This window comes from Amphiprion ocellaris, chromosome 21 (assembly GCF_022539595.1).
Source record: "Amphiprion ocellaris isolate individual 3 ecotype Okinawa chromosome 21, ASM2253959v1, whole genome shotgun sequence".
NCBI classification, from domain to species: domain Eukaryota; kingdom Metazoa; phylum Chordata; class Actinopteri; family Pomacentridae; genus Amphiprion; species Amphiprion ocellaris.
The window spans coordinates 11,130,039-11,153,660 of record NC_072786.1 but is presented as its reverse complement, the minus strand read 5'-3'; the positions used below and the strand labels follow the sequence as shown (position 1 = coordinate 11,153,660).

Genomic DNA, 23,622 nt, shown 5'->3' with positions numbered 1-23,622 from the left:
TGTTGCACAGCAGTCTGTTTGTGTAGTTCTGTGGGTTTTCCTGCATCCCACTGACAACCGCTCAAAGCCTGGTGGAGGTAAACGAGCAATTTCCAGTCAGTGATCTAGCTGACGGCACTTTTAGCGTATTCTCTAGGCACGTGCCAGTATTTGCATGCACAGTGTTTTTATGTGTGCACCTGTGAGCTTCAGTTTGTATGTGCTGTGGTGTTTGGCTGTGTGAGAACCAGCGCGCTGGGAAGGCATCACCCACATCACAGCACTGATGAGTCACACTCCACAGCCCCAAAATAGACCAAGCCAGCTCTTATTCCTGCTGGGAAACACGCACACATGAGGCATGCACTTTCCCATAAAACATGCCATTCCATTCTATAGCTAAAAGCCGCCGCTGCTTGTTGGAAATCTCATCTTCTCTGTGCAGTGATGTTCATAGGTCCCTGCTGGCTCGCTGTCGTCCACTCAGACTGCGATGATGACTGCCTCTCCACCTTCCAGCGTCAGATCACATGACCTTGGTCTAAACCTCACCTTCATTTCCTCATGTGTTCAAAAGAGGACAGAGTGTGCCCTTGGGCTGTAGAATACGTGCACTGATACTTTTTGACAAACTAACCTGTGTCATCCATATTAAATAAGGGGAGTGTCATTGGGCAGATGGTGTTCAGTCATTGCACAGACGACTGCATATGACCTCACTGGCCTCTTCTTACTTTGCCGACTAGATCAAGCGGCGTCCTCACTGCATTTGTCATCCCCTGTGTTTTTGAAACCATTGTCTGTAGTACTCATGAGGTACATTTTAAAATGGCAAGTTGGTATAGTTCAAGACAATGTGCAAAGTACATGTAACATTTCTGTTCAAATATGATAACAAATGTACACTATATTGCCAAAAGTATTCGCTCACCCATCCAAATAATCAGAGTCAGGTGTTCTAATCACTTCCATGGCCACAGGTGTATAAAATCAAGCACCTAGGCATGCAGACTGCTTTTACAAACATTTGTGAAAGAATGGCTCGCTCTCAGGAGCTCAGTGAATTCCAGCGTGGAACTGTGATAGGATGCCACCTGTGCAACAAATCCAGTCCTGACATTTCCTCGCTCCTAAATATTCCACAGTCAACTGTCAGCTGTATTATAAGAAAGTGGAAGTGTGTGGGAATGACAGCAACTCAGCCACCAAGTGGTAGGACACGTAAACTGATGGAGCGGGGTCAGCGGATGCTGAGGCGCATAATGCGAAGAGGTCGCCAACTTTCTCAGACATGCTGGTGGGTTGTTGTGTTTGGAGGGTTAAATATATTAAACATAACATAGTATTCCACCTGTATATCTGTATGTTTTAATTAGGTACATTTTTTTTTTCAAAGGTAAACTGTCAGATATTCAAAATGACAAATCACCCAAATATTAGGGCTTAAGACCTCTTCAACCTTCCATTTATACTCTCACCAGTCCTGAATACTTGAACCTGTAATCATCCCCTTACGATTTAAATCAAGTCTCTTATCTCTCTGTTTCATAGGAAGGGCTAAAGATCAGTTTAGTAATGGCAGAAAAATCCCAAAACACCACCGTAATCGGTTTGGATTATAGTCTACATTGTAATCTTTCTCTTTTGAACAGTAGCCAAGATGCAGGTTGTTTGTCTATGGTTTTGACGTATCTACTGCAGAATACCAAGGAAATAGGTTTATGTTTGCCAGGAAGCTTCATAAAGAGATGTAGAACCTTGCAGCTGCTGCATAAATAACTGATGCTTCTGATTTTATTTGCTCTGCAGTCAGAGATGCTTTTCTGAATGTAACTTTAAGCAGAATTTTTTTCTTTTGCAGTTTCATTTTATTGCAAAGTGACTTTTTGGGTATGAAGAATTGTCCTCCTGATCCTCTGTCAACAGCAACTCAAGTGTTGTTTTTTTTAGATAGGTTTCAAAATCACAGTGTTAACAGGAAATCAGCTTGGATAGCAGGAAGGTGTACAGTTTCACTGGCAGAAAAATAAAAGTGAAAGTAGAGCAGACACTAAGACACTACAGACAGATAAATTACTATCTGTCTGTCAGGCTGAGGTTAACAGCATTATCTGATATTGATATATATATGTATGTATATATATATATATATATATGTGTATATATATATATATATATATATATATATATATATATATATATATATATATATATATATATATATATATATATACATATATATATATATATATATATACATATATACATATATATATATATATATACACACACATTACACACAACTGTACAGGGGTACAATGAATAATCTGCACAGTCTGCTAAAATCATTGACCAAATTCGTTCCCATCAAATTTAATTGTCATGAGCTTTGTTGCTGGCTAGGTATCAGAAGTTGTAATGTTTTAGCAGTAGTTCACATCCATTGCAAAAGACAAGCATTATAAAACACATTCATGTCTGTATTGGTAGTTAGCCCATGCCTACAACAAGTTCAAGCTGAATTTAAAAGCTGATACCGAAATCAGAGTCATTGAATAACTGCAATTCATAATCCAAATAGACAATTGTTTTTGTATTTTTTTGTGACTGACAAAAACCATTTGTTAGTTTTTTATCAGTGTCCATGTCAGATCAACAAATACCACCAGCAACCTGCTCTACCAATAATCTGCCAAACATGAAGATGCTCTCTTGTGACGTTTGTTTACGAGCCAAACAAGGCTTTGAAAACACACCCTCTGCATTTCTCCTCCTGCTGTGAGACTCTCAATGGACCTCATGAGAGAGTTGCAGGCTTAAAATGTACATGACAGCAGAGAGGGAGTAGTACGTAAAAAGCCCAGGAGCTGCTCTCTAGGGTGAACTAGGATTTTTTTCTTGATGGTTCCATACTAAGGCAACTGTGCAGTTCGTGATAGTGTTTTTCTAGCAGCAGCGAGAGGAGGAAATTAATAAAGAGAAAAAAGGACCAGAGGAGCTCTAGGGAGTTTGTGGATATCAGTTAATCTCCAAAACAAGAGGGGAAGAAAGAGGTAGGGGCCAGTATTAAGATCTTTACTGACTCCACACAGAATTTCCAGGTTGAGTTCATGAACGTTATGAAATAACTGGAGCAGGAAATGATTATGCTAAAGAAGGGAGTTGCAGAACTGGGTCCACAGGGTGGAAATAGTGCTGAGAGTTGTGGCTCAGTGGACAGGTCACTCTGTGGAGGGCAAAAAAAGCTGTGTGTTGAGTTGCAGTGGATTAAATGTGGTTCCTGACAGAGCTCACTCCCTGACTTATCCAGTCAGAAACAGGAAAAGTGTAAATCATGGAGACACTAAGAAATCAGAGTGTCTTCAATTGCAGCTTTGTCTTCCTGTCCATTGAAAAGAAGTATCTGAATGTTCTCTTAAAATGTTTTTCGTATTCATAGTTGGAGCTTTTCTCAGTGTTGTCCAATTTGGTTTTGGAATATGTCATGTTCTCTTAGACATATATTTAATTTTATGTGGTTGGCAGTTGATTACTGCTCCTTGCTGAAGTTGCTAGACATAGACTGTGGATTGTATTCTTGCATTTTAGATTTGTAAATATGTTTGGCAGCATCATTTGGTTTGTATTTTACACCAGGCAAAGATTCCATTATGTGCACCTTCTGCAGAACTAATGGTTAAATTACTGAAAGCTCAGAGCAGGTGTGATGCAAAAGAAATGTACTTTTCTATTATTTGCATAGATTTTATGATTTTGTCTTTTCTGAAAAAAGCAACATTCTCTGATATAATTTTCATACCATATTGATCATTGAATAAGTAACCCTTTTTAAAGCCCAGTGAGACTCCTCAGCTCACATCAGCCGCAGTCATGAAAGAGGGAGAGGGGGAACACAATAATTAATCAGCCGATAATCATCCGGGGTGACGTCAGGGCTCGACCTACTTTTGACAACCAAGAGATTCTGACTGTGTGGACGACTGCATAAAATATCATGAATGTGTGTCAATGCATCAGCTTTGGACCAGCACGACGAAGCAGCTGGAAAACCCAAGAGAACTGTAGCTGAACACTCGTAATGCAGCAGAACTTCATTCCATTCCCACCGTATGCTCCTTACATCTCCATCATGTCTTGTTCATCTTTGTCTTCTCTGCCTCGTTCGTCCTCTCTTTCATCCTCCTGTCTCCATTTATTCTCATACCCTCTTTCTCTTTTCAGACCGCATCCTCTTTCCTCCGTCATGACACACTTCCAGAAGAGGCTCTCATTTGTTTTCTTTGAAGTGCTTCTTTATTCAGGGACGCACTATCCATCTCTGTATCCCTTCTCTCTCTTGTTAGACTCTGGCTCTCTCCCAGAGCACATTTTTTCAGGTCACTGTCAGTTTCGTGCTATCTCTCCCTCCTTCTCTCTCAGTCTTTTGCAGAGAGCACATCAGTTGGAGACATTGCAGTGAGTCTATGCAGACACACACACACACACAAACCATGCTGGTTGCTGTCGGGTAGAAGCTGCTGCAGCGTGTGTGTGTGTGTGTGTGTGTGTGTGTGGCAGGAGACTCTTAAAGGACCCTTGCTATAGTCGAGCAGCGATGCTCAACCTGCAGTGCTCATCATCCGCTAACATCTCCCTCCTCCTCTTCTCGCTCTTTCCTTTCCTCTTTCTTCATCACCAACTCACCCCTTTTTTTCCCCTCACACTTTGTCCCTTGTTCCTCTCTTCTCTCACACAGTCGTCATCTCTCAATCGTTACCATTCCCTCCGTCCACCTGCAAGCATTGTGTGTCAGGGTTAAAGCCCTTAGTCAGTGCGGTTTGAGTCATCACTGTTGCTGTAGTCAGAAGGCGGGTGGGGGGGGATTCTCCTCTTTTTTCGGCTTCCTCCTCCTGTGTCGCTCCTGCTGGACTTAAACCGGGAGAGGAAACATTAGTGTGAGTCACTGTGCTCATCTGTGTATGTGTTAGATCATATGGGATATCCCTGCGTGTGTGCTATTGTATGTATTTTGTGCCAAGTACTTGGAATTCGAATACCAAACCTGTCTTTTTCTTTTTTTCTGTTTGTGATTGCAATGATTGTGTGGATGTGTGTGTATGTGTGTACTGTTATATGCACATCTGTGTGTGTGTGTTGTATGCATGAATGTGTGTGTGCACAGGCTGGCTCGGGGTCTCCCACTATGGCTGCAGCCATTCAGGACTTCCAGAGGTCGGAGTCAGATCGACTCAATGAAGTTAAAGGTCACTTGGAAATTGCCTTATTGGAGAAACATTTCCTACGTAAGTATGCATACTTTTAAATCTAATTTAATTGGACGAGTTGCATTTATTTAGATGTGAGGCACTCTCTTTAGGAGCTGTAAAATGTCTATAAACTACTACTAAACACACTCTAATTATGTTTTGGGTCTATGGCCAGACATTTGCTTGAAGTAAGTCTGTTTTTCAGTGTTAAAACCTGTTTATTTGCTGTTGTTTTCCTATTTTGCAATCCTGCAATTGGTAGCCTTGCCTACATCTAATTTCAGTTACAGATTTCCTATAGTACTTGGAATCTCTCACTGAAAATGTGGCATTTGGCTCGTGGTGATAGGTGGCAAGATTGTTTGTAGCAGTAAAAACAAGAAAGCAGCACAGTGAGATTTAGTGTCTGTAAAAATGTGTTGCACTGGTAACTTTATGTTGTGTAGATATTGCCTCTTTCTTATCTGCTCTGCCTTTTCTACAGTTTCTGATTGTGTGCCAAATGTAGCAGGAAACCTCCTGTAGTTGAGAAGATGGTTTGGTTATACTCAGTTGTTGCTGTAATGGAAATCTCTGCACTAAATCTCTTACTGACACACACTGATGTCTTATTTCTTCAGAGTCACAGTAACCACACTCTTACTTGCCTTTTTTTGAGATAGTTTAGAGACGTGTAGTTCTTGTTTATAAGTTGCATTCAAAGGCCTGTCAGATGTGATGTCTTGTATCTTTGACTCTACATCTAAAAATGCGTCTGCTTTAAACTGAAAGCATCTTGTGATATCACTGTGCTTTGTGGTTTGACAGTCTCAGATGACAGTCAGGTTGTTATAACTCTGTGCTCTTGGTTGCTGTTTACAACTTGATTCTAACAGACTAGCTATTCACCATAACCACAAAATGTATTGCTTAACTCATCTTTGAAGTAGAGCTTTAATCCTGTATCTGTAAGCAGTTCTTTGTTCCACTGCTTGCTATGACTTTTGGTGGTGTTAAATTCAATGACATGCCTCGATTCAAGAGTTTTATCTTGTCTTATCATTAAAATTTAGGATAACTCAGCAAACTGCCCTGTGTAAAAACAACTTTACTCCATTTTCACAGAATCATCTCCAAGTGGTAAAAAGGGAAAAAAAAATCAGCACACATGTTGAACGAACTTGTAGAACTTTATAATGTGATCATTAATATGGGTGATAATAATGTCAGTAACGTCCTGTTTTGGTAACTGTATGTTAGCAACCCTGACATTACACTGGAAGCATAATGGAAGCAAGCAGCTGCCGAGCTTATGTTAATCAATTTAGCATGCTAAAGCAGAGAGGCAGACTGTGAGGTGGAATTATGAAGCAGCAGTGTACCCCCAGTAGCCCTGCAAAACATTGTATGTATTACTTTTGTATTGTACCTTGTATATCCCTGCAGCGTAGAGTGTTCAAAAGGATTTTGGTAGCTATTTTGGGGGTGGGAGGTTGGTCAGTCTAAATTAGATTAACAGTATACTTGTTATGCTACAGTTGAAGCTTAGTTGTCTCATTATGAGGTTTTTTACAAAGCTTCTTTTCTTGGTGTTCTTCCTAAAATCATGTTTGCTCAGGGATCAAATTCTAACCACTGCTTACGATATACACCGATAAGACAAAGAGCAGGTGATCAAGATCCCACTACAATGTCAGGCTAGGACAGACTGTGCTGAATCAACAAGGGCTACCAGAAGCATCACAGTTAGACTCTTACATAGCTTAGCTGTCTGAACAAAAAGTCAAGACTTTGTCAACCACAAGCCTGTGCAAATGAGGAAAACTGGATGCATATATGAGAGCCAGATTCAAAGAATTATTTGCCACATACTATTTTTTCACAGTAGGTGCAATGAAATGTTAGATGATCTGCTAAAAAGGTTTACAAGAACTGTAATAATGATGATTTCAATTAAGTCCATTCAACAACTTTGACCCTAGTTTTAGGTAGTACACATGTTCTGCCTTTCATATTTCCTAAGCAGCGGGGATCCTTTAAAGAGTTCCATATTTTGTGGTGCAGAAATGCTGGATTTTTAGTTACACCTTGCATTATTGTCCTGTTGCGGAAGCCGAACTATTTTTAGTTTGAGTTTCTTGACTGACTGCATCACATTTGCATTCAGGGCACTTGCTGACGACAGAACCGACTCTATGACAACTGAGCAAATCCCCTCCCTCCCCCTGTGAAATGGGATTGATAGCTATGAAAAAAAAAAGTGGCCCTTGGGTTAACATAGTTTTTTTTCTTTAAAAAAATGTTTTCAAGGTCAACACTAAGTTCTGCTGCTTAAATCCAAGGAGTTCTGTTTGACAACATGTACCAGGATTATGACTCCTACACAGTGCAGCATCCACTAAACACTGCAACATGCTCTCACTACATGTTCAGTGTAGCTTCAGGGTGGCACTGCAGTTCTTTGCAGTACTGACAATATGACTGTACTGCTGATTGCAGAGGTAATTGGAGGTTTAGGGAGGTGATAGATTTATCTGTATGGATCAAAGAAAAAAAAACACGGCTAGGGGAGAAATTGCAGGGTTTGTGCAGAAGCAGAGGAGAAACTTGGAAAGCAGCCTAATTAAAAATCACAACTGGATGATGCTCACCCAGTACACATTTCCAAGCGTGTCTAACCTGGTATCCGATAAGGGGTACTGTTTGTCCTGTACCGTTGCAGCACGTTGCCAGTCCGGTGGTGTGTAATGGACTGTGAAGTGTCCGCCCCCCCCTTTTCCCTTTTTGCCTATGTAAGTCTGTTAGAGAGAAAGTGAGAGAAAGGCCGAGCGAGTGTGTGAAAGAGAATACCTCAGGCTATGTCCTCGCCTATAATGCCTGTGCCTGAGCTAAAAAGGCTGGACTCATTGTCACCCTGTCAGGATGCTAGTTAGACGAGCTTTCCTTTCTGTTCGCCCTTTCCTTGCTTCCTCGTTTTTTTCCTCCCACCTTCCCTTTCTTTAAAAAAAAAAAAACAAACTCGATTTCTCCATCCCGTTTAGCTGCTCTTTCAGATTCTGCCTGCCATTGCCTGCTCTTCCATTTCTGGATCAACCTCAGCTCTGTTTTCTTTTTTTTTTCTCATTCATCCTTTCCTCCTCGTCATCATGCTTTGATTCACCTTTCTCTTCATGCTTTCTCTCTGTCACACACAGCGCTGTGATCTTCTGAGATTCTTCTGCAATCTGACAAACACGTGCAAACACTCAAGCAGGTGAAACAGCTGTGACAGCGTTAAAAGCAGAAATGTCACTCTACCTAAGATGGCAGCCACTTGGCATTTTATGTGGGGATAAACCTTCATATATGTTGCCTTCTGCTGATTGGGAAAGGGTAGTAGTGCCTCGAGGTAATGTTGTTTCCTCTAGGGTCACTTGAATTCCCATTACTTTCTTTTCCTCATCCCTCTATACTCTGTGGTTATCTCTTTCGCCCATGCCTCTCAATCTCCTATCCCATCTCTGGCCGGAGTAATCGTTCTTGGGGGGGAACACTGAAGCATGACAATCCATTAGCACCTAATGGAGTTCTGAGCTCTCTTCCCTGTCCTTTAGTTATTGTGTATTCTATTTCTACTGTTTTCCTTTTGCTCTCTCCTCTGCTGTCATGGTACAGCAAACATCGGACTGTTGAGTACTGTATATACGATTCCTTGCACAGCGGCTTGCTACACAAATGGCCATTTGTCATTTTCTGTCATGTGTTGAGAACAGATGAAAACAGACTTATAAGCTTATATATACAGTTTGTCATCAGGTAAAGCTAATGAGATTAGCGGGATAAAACAAAACAGTCCTTGTACCAACACATTATGGGTTTAAGTGTTGTGTAATAACTTTTCTAGAATATAGGCAATATAGGAAAACAAATGCAAAGTCCAACTTAAATCCTTGAGATTGAAGTCCTAGTTGGTTTGACCACATTAGTGCTTACAGAGTGCACTAAAATACTAAAAGCCTCAGTATTCTGTTGGGAGCAGACATTGCAACCTGAGGCCTCTGTCTTATTCCATTACTCTCTGTTATATTTGAGACTGATCGGGTGTCAAAAATGCTGGTAAAGACCTCTGTCTCAGTTTTGATGAACGATCGCTGTCAGTGCTAATCATGTTGACAAGTACATTGTGTTTCCTGTGACTGGTCAACTTGCCAGTGGATCGTTTATTATGAAGCTGTGAGAAATGTTAGGAAGTGTTTGGCGGAACAAATGCTTTTCTTCAGCACCACTGCATATTGTTGCGTCATGATGTCTGTCGTTTCTTACCTGTAGTCAGCGCTACAGTTTTAGATAGTGACAGCCAACTTGGTTCAGTGTTAAAATTTCCAAACAGCAAGTCTTCAAAAGTCAGGGAGTACTTCAGATTATCAGACCAAAAAGGTGATTTATGCACTTTACAGAGTTTGGATCACAGCAGCATAGCATAATGCAAGAACAACTGAAGAGAAAATACACACAGGAGCTGTTTACTTCTCTCCTACTCTCTGTGCTCAATTATACAGTATTTTAATATAGTGGAATTACCGTTGTAGTTGTTGTAATTTACAGATTTATCTGTTCCTGCAGTCAGGCAACAGAACAAGTGTGAAATACTGACATAATTAGAGTAAGTAATCGGAATTCCACAATGATACTGTAGTTTATGAGGCAGATTTATGTAGTTGGCTGCTGATTAGGGCTATTTTTCTTCATTTGAAGGTGGTGCCTGATTTTTAACAAGGCTGATTTATTGGGACTTAATAACAGGGTTGCAGCTACTCAGCACGGCTCTGACCTGACATGGCATTCATAGAGTCGACACTCAACAGTGAGGATGGTATCAGTGAGACAAAATTAAACCCTGAGAACAAGATTTGCTTTGTTTCCTGTAAATAGCTAATATGGTGGCAATTTGCGTTCAGCACAGGTATCCTGAACTCCACCACTAACAATGAAATTACTATCTAGAGATGTCAAATGGCTATTGTAGAAAAACTGCTGGTTTTAAAACTAGATTTGATTTCATGAAACTCTTAGAATTGATAACTTAAAATACTGTAAAGACATGTTGCAAAAAGAGGAAACTGAAGTTCTCGCTTAAAGAATATTTCAATTCAAGACTGCAAATTTTCATAATTTTTAGACATTTTGTAGTGTAAACTGTTTTTATACATAGGTAACAGATCAATAGAAAAATAAAAGTTAAATGCATTTCTAAAGCACTCATGGTTAAAAGAGCAATTTCACTCTTGAGAGGTCACCGTTTACTCACAGCCAGCGCATCCTGCTTATTAATTTGAAACTACTTTAGATGAGACCATCAGCTAAGCATGTAAAATATTGATGAGCTCCACTTTACCGCTGCTAGCTTTTTAACTATTCTAATTTCAGATTGCAGACCAATTTTAAATCCATGATGGCGTTTCTTTCACTGTGGAAGAAAGAAAATATTTTGACCTTTACCATGAAAATTGCAATTCCAGGGCGAACGGTCAAGAATGCTCTGTTAGGAAGTACAAGCAAAAAACACAGAGACCCAGACTCATCATTTCAGACCTTTCAGTGTCTGCTGGTTTTGTGCATCAGTATTTAACCCAAGAAATAATTTGGTCTTCTTGGATCTCTTTCACATTCAGAGTGAACCAAGGTGTGGGCGTTATTTTCTCACTCTGACGTCTTTCTCTCTGCTGCCTAAAATATAGCCGGGGCCCACGCTGTACGCTAAAACAAACACACTGCTTAAGTGTGTTGTCTCCTCCCTTCACAGGAGCCGTTAGTTTCCATTCCAGATGGCATGTGTGTGTGGATACAATGACCCATGCCTTTTCCCTCGCCAGTTTGTTGTGATTGACCCGCGCTATTCCGAGGACACTAAACTGGTTAATTAGTAACCAAGTTTCCGGACGTGAGATCACATAGAAAAAGGCTAACGCACACATATGCAGCGTAATGGCCTTCTGTTGTGTTTCCTACAGTTTCCTTTTCTGTCCTTCTCACTCTATCCTTATTTACTCCCTCTCATCTAGTCCCTTCTTATGCTTGTGTTAATGCACATACACCTCCACAACACACTAATCAGATTAGTTTAAAGGGCCAGCACTGTTTTATTTTACTTTTTCACCACTGAATAAATGCCCATGTGCCTTCACCTCATTCTACCTTGACCAGTTGGAGCACTACAGTAATCTATATTGTCTGTGTTTGTGTGGGTCTGTTTCAGTAACTCAAGTTGGAGAGATGGCTCACTCATATCGCACTCAAAAACATTTGCTCGTGTACTCCTTTTGGTGCTCAGATATGGTGACAATTTGATTGTATTTCTCCAAGTTTTGATATTTCCTGACTGAGATCTGTCACCAACATTTTTTTTAATTGACTTGTAAAGTACTTTTGAGTGATAACTTTTATTTTTATTTTTTTTGCTGTTTTCATATTTTGAAAACTTGCTCCTTATTCACTGTCTCCATTAACGTGGATAGATTACCTGCTGAACAGGAGTCATGTTCCTGTATGACTCCTACATGACTCTCGGTACTGTATGATTGCGTTATTATTGTTTGCAAGCATACTAATACATGCTAATATTGCAAAGACTTGAAAATGATGTTCAAGGCCAGTTATGGTAGTCATGTTTTTATGATGTTTGTACTGTTTATACAGTGGTAGCTATTATTATCATTTTCTTAGTATTAGGTCATTATGCAAAATGCTTTGTAGGAATACTGGATTAAGATTACACTTCAGTTGAGACTTCAATCTAAAAAAGAATCAATCAAGTGGCACTGGAAAACCATACGTTCCTCTAGAAGTAATTTTACCACATACTGTTTCTCAGATTTGCAATTTACTAGATTCTGAAATGTTTTAGGAGTTGACCAATGGGATTTATTCAGGTTTGTTGCCAATACCAATGATTCAAAATCAGGGAGACTAATAACTTATGTGTATTTCTGGAAAAATGGACAGTCTTGGTTTCAAAATTTAGAATTACACAAATTCCAACATTTATGTTTTCATATGTTTAATTAAAAGAAACTTTCCAGCAATTACCCTTCATTGTTAATTGTCAATCATAGCATATAGCCATATCTTGTGCTGTGTTCAGCTCAAGACTAAAAAATGGTAGCACATTATTAAAATAATTAATTTTTATTGGGCATTGGTTTAAGTCTGCCATGCAATACCCCTAATACACATTGACACTAAATGCATAAAAACCTATAATTTGTTGTTGAAGATTTTTACCATGTTGACCACCCTAGATAACATCACTAATGTATAATGTGTTAAAATACTCTTGTTTAAGTGTAATTTTTGCAAAACACTCTAATTGACAGTTTCAAATACTAATCATCTAGGTGTCTGCATTTAAATCATTAGTAATTTCCACATCTCTTCACTATTCTGCAGTGCTATGTAAGGCCGGAGATTTATAGCACCAAACACAGAAGACACAAACACAATGGAAGTTTAGATTATACAAGTATTTTGGCACAGAACTGTGTTGTAACTGCGTGTCATATCTGCAGTGTCCAGTGTAGAAATACAAGCATGTTTGCTTTTCAGTGTGAATCATTGCATGCTTCTGTCTGTACATGCCAGGATTTACGATAAGCACTTTGAGAACACAGTTTCCTTGAGTGATAACTCTGTGATAGTTCTGTGATTATTATAGTAACGGATGTAAAAGCAGAGGGATACATCAGCAGGAATCTGCCCTGTGGGTAACGGTACTAAGCTGAACTGACCCTCCTGTGACTGGTAAAATGGCAGAGGGTAGCACCAGTGGAAATCACTCCATATCATTATATGAGCAGGCTTAATGTGGTGAGCTTTTATTGCTGCCTTTCCCTCTCTTCCCTTGGTTCTCTCTTGAAATTATTCATCCACTCATTCAGTCTGTCTTTCTTTGCCCTTGTGCCCCTTTTTTGCTTCTCTACTTTTTATTCTTGCCTTGGTCATATTTCTGTTGCAGATTTTTACAGTGGAAAAGACCTCATTTTTCGTCAGAGCTGAACATTGGCAAACTAAAAAAAAACACAAACACATGCCACAGTGTCGCATACAAGCCAAATGGATAATCACACCGAGGCACAGATGCACTGGATATTTTTTCTGTTGACATCCACCCTTGTTCTGGCAGGCTGAAGTGTGTACATGTTGTAGTGCTGCTGTACTCTCACACTGCACAGTGCACCAGACAGGCCCTCCCTTAACTGGAGTTTATTGGTTTTACCACCACTGGTTCCATAAAATTGGAAATGACTAGATGTGTGTATTGGTATGTGTGTGAGTGAGGCTATTCTGTGTGAGGTCGTGTATTGAAGGTCACTGCAGAGGAACAGGCCATTCTTTGTGTTCTACGGTCCCTCACTAATCGATAGTGTCCTAGCTGCTGCCCTACTTCACAGCATGCACACAACAACGCTACAGACAACACACAAGTCAAAACTAATGGAATTATAGATGAATTGGGACTATAATGCAGTGCTTTCTCTTCAGTAACATGCAGTATTTGACAAAATTGCGGAAAAGCCACCCGGAAAAACAACTACATTTCAGCTATGTGTATTAAAGACATTTGGAAGTGTTTTATCCACCACTGATGAGCTTAAAAGAGTTGAAGACAAAAGGAATTTACAGATATGAATCAACACACCTTTAGTGAACCCCCACAGGTGTTTTCAGTCGATTTGGGCTACACTTGATTGGCAGGTGTCTCACTCCAGAGTTAGTTTTATTGCACCTGATGGGGTGGGAATGCAAGTGCTGTGGGAATGGGAGTATGATGAAAATCTCTGCACAACTCTCTTGACATTTTTCTCATAGTAGGAAATGCACAGGTCTGACTTATTGACATAAACAATTGATAATGTGTCCTAGTAAGCGATGACACTATGACAACAAGTCATCATTAATTTTATTACTGTCAAAAATGTCACAGAAACCGACCAACTACCCATAATTATCATTAACCCAATATTTTAGCATGCAGGTTCCTTTGTGATCTTTGGAAGCTGTAGCTGAAAAAGCTGGACTCACTTGCCAACCAGTGCCGCAGTTTACATGAAAATCTTGCCACTCTGGCAGTTATTTTGGGCCTACAAGAGCCATAACTGCAATTTTAGTTGTGAATGTCACATAAAAGCTGCATATATAGAGTTAGAACTGGTTAAAGCTGATAAAAACTGTTTCAAAAGTTTGGTGAAGCATTTTTTTCCCGCCACATTTTGCACAGTTTTATGGCACCACACTTAAGTGCAGCAGCACAATTGGCTCTAGATTGGCTGTTGTAAAGCAGATGATTGACTTTTTGAGGAGAGAGGCGGGCAAATTCTGTCATAGAAATGGTGAATCACAGTCTTTTAAGTCTGTTTACATCCATGTTTGTCCAGGCTCATAAAATCTGTCCTGAATACTTTGAAGAAATTTGATAGGTGGGTACCCAAATTTAGTGTCGCCAATCCAAATGTGAATTATGATCACAATCTCCACTTCTGTTCCTCAGCTATGGTGTTGAATAATAAAATGATAGAACATGATGAGGATGTGTCTCATGATGCTGACCTTTTGAATATAGAATCACATCATATTTTTAGTCAATTAGATAAATGTGTGAAATTCTGTAATAATTAGCACATGAATTCCAGAGTTGTGGCCTTTGACCATTAAATTCCAATCAGTTCATTGTTGAGTGCAAGTGGGCGTTAGGGCTAGATTTGAAGAAATTTCGTCCAGGTACTCCTTATATATCGTGTTCACAAGGATATAACGGACATGAGGTCAGAGCGATTTTGACCTTTTGAAAACAGAATCAGTTTAACGTTTAGTAGTTAAGTGAGCATTTGCGCCAGGTTTAAAGAAACTCCTTTCAGGCGTTAAGGACACATTGCGGACAGACATACTGATGGACAGCTTGAAAATATAATGTCTCTACTGTTACTGGCTTCGAGGTATAAAAACTACTCACATCCACTTAGCAGCTTTTCTTCCCCTGAAGCTTTGAATTGCATTTCTCTGACAGATGGTGTTTGCTCAGTTTACAAAAAACTCTATGAAATAACTTTTGCAATCAGCAGTAAATATGACACATAGAAGTTATTTCAACTAATATAGGAATAAGGGCAGCATTTTGCAGTATATAATGTCCAATTTTTGGGGTGAAATTGATTTTGCTTCTTGTAGTCTTGTATGCTGATTAAAAATATAGAAAAAGGCCTTAGCTGATGCTGAAATCTTTATTTCAGAGTGCTTTTTTTTCTGTTAAGCTGAATTGTAGCAGCCCTTACAATACTTCATCTGATGCAAAATTGCCTGCAATTTTGTATCAGCAATAAGACATACCAAACCATGGTAACAGCCTACAGACTGCAGTTTATGTTGCAAATAGCTGTGTGTCTGAGTTGCTGCATATATTAGATTATAATGCCAATGCTGCACAGTGCTATATTTTGTCTTGGAAGATAAAACGAAATAAGCCAGCTTTCTTAAAGCTTTTTACGGTATTGATTTAGCAGTACAATATATGAGAAAAGAACAGAGGTAATTAATTAGCACATTGCTAATTTGGAGAGTTGGCATACAGATGAATATGGGAGTAATTGAATAGTCTTAGTTTAGTATCCTTTGAGATAATTATTCAAGTGAATGAGCATTCTGCAGGACTCATTACTCTTACTGTGGTGGTGATTCATTCTTCTTTCTAAATAGGCAGCTACAGTACAGGCTGCATGATAATGAAGACATATTTCACAGTGTCTGTTAGGGAGACAGTCTTTTCTGTCAAAGGTGAGCTCTGTTTGACAGGAAATAAAGTCACTGATGCAGAATTGGACTTGACAGTTCAGAAGCATAACTATCCGTTATTGAGAGTTTGTGGGGAGGAGTGCGATGCTAAACAAACCTGTGATTGATCGCATTTATGATAGCTTCTCACACTGTACTCTAGTCTGTGTCACAGTTCCTACATTTTAATTTTGAGCTTGCATATAGTAGTGTTGAGTCATCATTCGATAGTGTGTGAGAATGCAACAGGTGGCTCTGTGGGTAGAGACACTGAGTGGAAAGTAGAGACACTGAGTGGAAAGTGGAAACAGACTGGCTGTTTGTCAAGGCAGCAACCAGAATGTCAGAATGCTTACAAAGACTTTGTCCGGTGAAAATTAAGTGTTTTTTTTTCACCCATTACCATGTGCATATGGTGTTTGCTTTGTTTTTTTTTTATATGCAAAAAGAGATGCCATAAGCAAAATAAGTAATCGGTGCCATGGCTGAACATTTCCACCTTAAAACTGTAGCATACTGATGAAATTCTCAAAGACATGAGTTCAAATTTCTGGGGTTTCAAACATAACAAACCTAATCTTTTCAGCTTGCAGGTGGGATTTTCTGTGTCATTCTTCTTCTTAATTCTTCTCAGTTTGTGGTTTGAACCTATGTTGCACCTTGCCATTCTGTAGTGCAGAGTATTTTTACAGCGTTTGAACTGAGTTGTAAGTGAGCTGGTGAGCTCAAGCTGCTGTGAGTGGGGAGTAGTAGGTAAAGAGACAGGCAGACTCTACGTGGATTTATATATTCTGGAGTAAGCAACATTGTAGAGTCACATCATAGCCATTTTAAGGCAGGACGGGGAAAACACGTCTAAATATGCAGCTTTAAAACACAGTGATGAGTTTTTAGTCATTAAATCAATGACCTGAAAGGAACCTAAAGTGAGACATTGAACTGTGTATTGATAAAAACCAATGGCTGAATGACAACCACCATCTATTAACAGAAGATATAAAGCTTTTTTGATGCAAGTTTCAGGCACGCATTCCTTTTCGTTAGCAACTGAATATGTCGGCTTCATGTCTGAATGAGCACCATGGTCACTTTTCTGAAAAGTCGTGATTGCAACATTGCAATGTTTTGACATGGTACAAGAGTGAACGGCATTTATCACATTATTGTAAAGGCACAATGTTGCTTTGAGTTATGTGAAGTGATTTTGGGAAGCTTTTCATCACTGATTTTGGTCCAAAAACATCACAGAAAGTGCAAAAGGCACAATTTAAAATCCAAAATCACACAGCACTTTACTTGTTTACTTTGCTCTACATTTTAACATTTACTAGCATACAAAATAAAATTTTGTATAAATAAAACTTTGCTATGATGACAGCAGAGACTTACAGCTCAAATACATGAACTTACCAGTAATTAGTATAATCCATCATTTTCTTTTTTGCTTTGACAGAAAGTTAACAGTAGCAGATGTTCAGTTTGTTGAGTCTTTCTTGTAAGTTTATATTGCATCAAACAGCAGCAGGATCCATGTGAGCATCTTAAAGAGAGAGAGAGCTGCATGCATTTGTACACATTAAGCAACAGGACAACAGCAGCAGTAACTTCATTATTTAGTTGCATTATCTGCGACATGGAAACAGGATCAATACAGTTCAGGAATAGCAAGTCACACAGTGTACTTTTCCTCACCTCAAACCGATGTGCTGTCACACACACAGTCACAGTTTATAATTTACAATTAAATCACTCGTTTCAGAGCACCTCAGGTTGACTCCTGAGCTCCATCACAGCTGTCAGGATGTTTTTATTGGCAGACATTTAATGAGAGTGCCGTCACTTGACCAAACTCATGAAGCCAGCGATGTTACAGATTCCATGTTTGAAAAGTTCTTATGTCCCTGAAATGTTATTTGGAAATCTCATTTGTTTTTCTTACACTTGCCCTGAAAGCACTCGGTTCCCATAGTTGAGAGGAGCCTGCGGTCTTGACCATTTATCTGAGGTAGTGAAATCTATGATGTGATTACCGTTCTCCAAACAAGCAGATGGTATCCTCCCTGCTGACACAACATTGGATTATAGAACATTGTTGATCTAGATTATTCATTACATGCTTATGTTTTTGCCATATAAATATTTGAAACTTCACGTAAACACTCGCTAGCATAGACATACTGTATCTCCCCACACATTGCCTGACTAGGAGTCTGGCTTGCTTCCATGTGAACAAGAGTTCAGTGGAGGCTGCATGACACAAGAAGCAAAGTGTCGTCGTTTTGATGTTACAGGGAGAACTGTGAAGTTTGAGATTTAGTCATGAGGTCACTCTAATGTCGCAGACGGAGAGGGGGGGAGGAAAAAGTGAGACCAAGTGAGTGAAATCTAGGTCATCCTGAGATACCAAGGCCAGAGTGGAAGGAGGCCACTAAGAGGAGCAAGAATTTAAGAAAGCTACAGATCAGATTTATCTAGCTCAACCTGAAGGTACCTCCAAATACATTGCATATTGGAATGAGACTTTTGAATATATAATAAAGGAAGTCTCTGAATAAATCATTTACATGTAGTATTTTGTAATTTGGTGCTGTAATTTATGCAGAAGCACTTGTTTAGGAAAATAAAAAAGGTGTGAACTTGACACTTGCAAAACGAGGACAGTATTTATAGTTCAAGTGTGATCAGGGCTTTGTCTCTTGAAACAAAGGTGAAACTGAAAGAACACACAATTCTGTCTCTCTTGTACAGAAGTAATTGCAAAATAAGTCATTGTATCATATACTTATTGCCAGTTGTATTTGGGCGTTTTTCTTCTTGTTGTTGGGCTTGTTTTGTTTTTGGGTTTTTGCTTTTTGTGCTCCGACTTTCTCTTTCGTTGGTCAGGGCCTTGAATGGTGTCTTGACATCTGTGATCAGCTGGATGCCAGAAAGCTCAACCTCCCATTCTGTTCAAGTCAGCCAGTGTCGTGGCAGAAACTGTACAACACTGGGAACAATGAGAGGCCAGTGTGAAGCAGCTGATTCTCCCCCTCCCTCCCTCTCTGTCTCCCTTTCTCTGAACAACCCCCCACACTCCCCCACCTTACTTTCATGAAAGGAGTCATTGTCTCTGGCCTGGATTGAAAAACTCACACAGTACTTTTCCTTCTTAAAAAACTTTGCCTGCTTAAATGAAAACCAATTTGCGGTTCTCGCGTAGCATGTACAGTACTCATGCACACTCGCTTATCCTCACACGCACATGCTCCTGCACACAAATATGAACTTGGCACGAACCACAAACACAATAAATCCTCGGCCATATTCTCAAACTAGTGTAAACCTGTTTTGACACAGGAACATGCATAATGTGTGTGCGTCTGACAGCTCCAGAGTGTTCAGAAATCTCAGATTCCAGGCCCTCTTAGTGTGCTGGCCACCCTGCAAAGCCCCACCTCTCCCTACCTCTGCTGCCCTCCTTCTCTTTTTACCCAGCCGAGCACACTCACAGCAGCTCTGACCATTGACCATCACTCTGTGCGTGGAGGCCTGTCACAACACTCTGTTGTGCTGCCGGTTGTAAATTATTTCAGAGGAACCTGTCCCTGATTTCTGCCTCGTCTCTGGATGTGACGTAAACGTGGAGCACGTACCTCAACATTGATGGGCTTGGAGGCGTTTTAAGGTCATCTCTCAGGAGAGGGGGCAACACAAGCCGGACGGACTTACGTGACCTGCAGCCGTGGCTCGATTTCAAGAAAGAGCCAAGGCAGCCACCCTGCCTTCCCGTTCCTGTGGGAGTGTGCCAGGGACCGGCCGAATTCAGAGACGTATGGGTGTGTGCAGGATGGAGGACTACACCTTTGACAGCTTTGAACTGCTTTTCAGTGGAGCTGTCGATAAGGTCAAAAGCCATAAAAGTAACCTCAACCTCAGTAAGTTTGACAGCTTTGAACTCAGGGATAAAAGTGCATTGTTAATGTGAATATAACAACTAGCGCATGTAATCAGCCAAGAAAGATTATGATTGGTGCTTTAAACTTTTGTTTACCATTTGATCAACCTCATGAGGGTAAACGGGGTTTTTCACCACATTCATATTTTTTATATTTGCCAACAGATAGCTATGTCCTGTGTCAATTTTGTCTCAATTTGCTACTTCGCATCTGTCATAGAGAGATAAGCAAATATGATCAATTTGAACTGATCATAACTCATCCCTGTCTAGCTATAAATAGAATCTCACTTACAGTAGTGCATCGTGACCATAGAAACTGCAGTCCAGCCGGGGTCTTCATATTAGCTTAATATGTAATCCAACTTTTCTTCTTGCATTCTGCACTTGCTGATTTTGGAAATTGTTTTTGCAATGTATGCAGTTGTAAAGGAAGTATGTCAACTGACAGTCTGTGGTGGTTGTGGCTCTCTTGTGACACCTCAGCAGTTCCCAGACACCACACTCTTTCCCAATTTGCAATTTTGTTTAGTCTTTTTTTACTTCAGTAACCAATAACTAGAAAGAAAAAAAAATGCTGATACTGAACCATTTTTCACAGGAATGTATCACAAAAATCATCCTGTTGAGGGAAATTAGCTTCTATTTTTGTAATATCAGTTATGTTATTCCATTTTGAAACTAAACTGCCTTCAACATTGCCAGTATTTTCTGCTGTTTTCAAAACCTTTATTATAAGCTCATATAATGTGTGTACGTTGTTTTACATCAGTGTTTTTTAGTTTCACTTCATTGAAATTAAGCTTTCATGGAAAGCCTGTACAGGAGAGAAGGTCAATGTGATTAAAAGTGACATCTCCTGGCATGGCATTTAGGTAATCCCCTGTCTGTGTTACAGACAAATGGTCTAGTTACTAGCCTTCATAATGGCCAAAGAGACCCGGTGGTATGGTAACCTAGGATGAAGCAGTGTATATATAGAAGACAGCAATCCAATTTTAGAAGCGGAACAGGCATGTTGACAGTATTATTAACATGCTATCTGATGTAGAGGGCCTCTGTGGAACAGGAAAACGATTGTACTCTATCGTTCTTTGTCTTACACACATACCATAATGTGTCATGCTGTGCTCCATCACACATTTGTGGCCCCAGTTCCAGTACATGGACTCTTGGAATTGGGCATCTCTCTTTGTGGTGGTAGGACGGAAATGGCCAGTGTGGAAGGAAGAAAACTACACAGAGGAAACGTACATAGAGGATCTTGGATGCAGGAATAACCCGACTTAAAGGGAAGGAGTGGAATTCAGATTGGAGGCAGGAAATACGAGGGGAAAGGCAGGGAGTGGCATTGTGGGGAGAAGGAAAAGGTAAACAGGAGTACGGGTTTGAAAGACAATGAGTGAGTGAGAGCAGCATATCAGTAGAGTGTAAGCATTATGTGTTGGTAGCTGCAGAAAAAAATAACAATAGACCAGTTGCATTACTGAATCACTGTATTAACCATGACATTACAGAACATTATTACTATCATTCGGTCACATAGCAAGGATTTAAATGCTTTATTGTTGTATGCAGCAATAAACAAATTATCACTGCAAAGAAATTCTTAGTTTGCAGCCACTACTCAGTGCAATGATTAATCTGTTTACAAACTACCCTCATTCAGACACACTCATAACTCGCATCTACTGAGACATACTGAGGGAGCAAATAGGAATATACAAGGACAGTACAGCAAAAGTTATGTATAGAAAAAGTACAAAAAGAAAGCATGACCAGTTTTCATGGTGCAGAAGAGATAAGATCTGTTTATTGGTTCTGAGGTAGACAATTTGAATATGCAGTGCGGAGGGCAGGTGCAGTAATATGTGTGTAAGGTCCTTAAACTACAGCACATTGAAACAAGGTACATTTCAAATGGAACTGAGTGCATTTAAAATGAACTGCTCCAACTTGGCATTAGAGTTAAATAGTCTGAAATTGCAAATCAGATTAGCAGTAACAGAAAAAAACAGACAATTATACTTGTCTGTGACAAACTCAGAGAAAATTCAATCCACTGAGTACCATTTTCTTTACTGCTCGTCTTCCTTAAGAGGTGTGGTATCTTTCAGCTCATTGTTGTAGATTTGTGACCAACTATCTTAATGCTTTCATCAGTTGCTGCCATACTGGAGCATTTTGCTGCTAAAATGCACATATTTCACCTGTTTCCTTCAGTGTCTAATAGCCTCTTCCTTTTTTTAACAAACAAGTCTACAAACTTACAAAGTCTTCACCAAATGGAGTTCTTTTCTTCTACATTAAACGCTACTCCTTACCTGCCTGATACGCCCACTTTGAAGTCCAGACTTTTCTCCTGTTGCTTATCTGTGTCACCATGTAACGCATTTACATAATGCCTGCTTAGTGGCTAATTTGGCATGCCCTCAAATAAAGAATGAGCAGCTGCCTCCCAGTCCATCAGTATTTCCTCACTAGAGTCGCATTTGCTTACTCTACAACGTCTCAATGTCTCCAGATGATAGTAGCCGACAGCTGGTGTGTACTCATACAACCTCGGGTTACAGTACATAACCAACTTTACTTTCCTTTTGTTGGGTTAGTTCACCAATCAGAGCAGAGTTTTCAAACAGAAGGCATGTAAATATACTTGTAGTAGACCCAAAAGATCGAATTATGAACCTGTAAATGAGCATAATATGGGCTCTTTAATTTCATTAATTACACAGAATTAATACTTAGGTACTTCACATCTGTTAAATCTGTTGACAGGTTTGGCAGAATTTTGATAGTCTGTGTTACCGCTTGTTGCACCATCTAAATGGCCTAAAACACAAATAATGTATAAATTAGCCACTAACATATTCCTATCTGTCTTGTCATTATCGAGAGCCAATCTCTTCCTGCTTCAACACAGTGTTTAACAGAAAGAACAGAGTATTATGTTGTGCTGAAGTCATCCTCTGTGTCGGTTGCTGTTTGGCCTTAGTATAGCGTAAACTCCTGATCCTATTCTACCTACACCAACCAGGGTGCATTGCCGCTGCTGTCACCCATTTGTTTAATGGGCTTACAGTTGACCGTGGATCTCCTGGCACAGGGCAGCCTAGCAAGGATTAAGCTGCTTAGCCCATTGCAACCTTTGGCCTTCCTCTTGCTCAGTACACCTACAGACACACCTGCAATCACTCTTTCTGTCTTGTTAACTTATGTACATACTGTACTATAAACACATTCTCGTGTCAGGAGATGGGGAAAGAGATGCAAGCAAATTTTCCTAGCAGGCTAGGGGAGTCATATTACATAGACTAAGTAAGTGGGGAAAGAATCATAGTGTCTGTTTTTCTTAAAGGTTTTGAAACCAAGACTTCAATGAGAACCAAACAACCCTGAGCTGCTCTTTCCTAACCAGAAATGCAAGAGCAGAATCAGGCAGATATATAATACTGGATGTGCAGATAAAGTATATGGCCTCTCTCAGGATGAGCACCCAGGGCTGTAGTCGATGCTGTAGCTGCAGGAGGTTCTGGCAATGAATGTTTTATTAGCATTAATGGGAAAAGAGAAAGGACAGGGGTGAGATATGAGATTAGGTGATGAGAAAGAAAAAATGAGCAGCTAAATTCTTGTAATATGAATCCTCTGCTGCTAATGTAATGGTCTCAGGAAGAAGTGGGT

General features: G+C 39.8%; 1 protein-coding gene across 4 annotated transcripts in view; it reads left to right on the top strand.

Moving 5' to 3' along the window:
• The window catches only part of gramd4a (GRAM domain containing 4a), a 57,937-nt gene that overhangs the window by 12,743 nt on the left and 21,572 nt on the right, over positions 1 to 23,622 (top strand). For 2 of the 4 annotated variants that reach the window (XM_023285535.3, XM_023285536.3), the window contains exon 3: positions 5,141 to 5,261. In XM_023285535.3, coding sequence (XP_023141303.1) covers positions 5,141 to 5,261 — 121 coding nt within the window. Of the gene's footprint in view, positions 1 to 4,764; positions 4,914 to 5,140; positions 5,262 to 19,515; positions 19,919 to 23,622 lie in introns of those variants that run through there. The other 2 variants (XM_035955196.2, XM_023285537.3) reach the window with 2 other exon arrangements.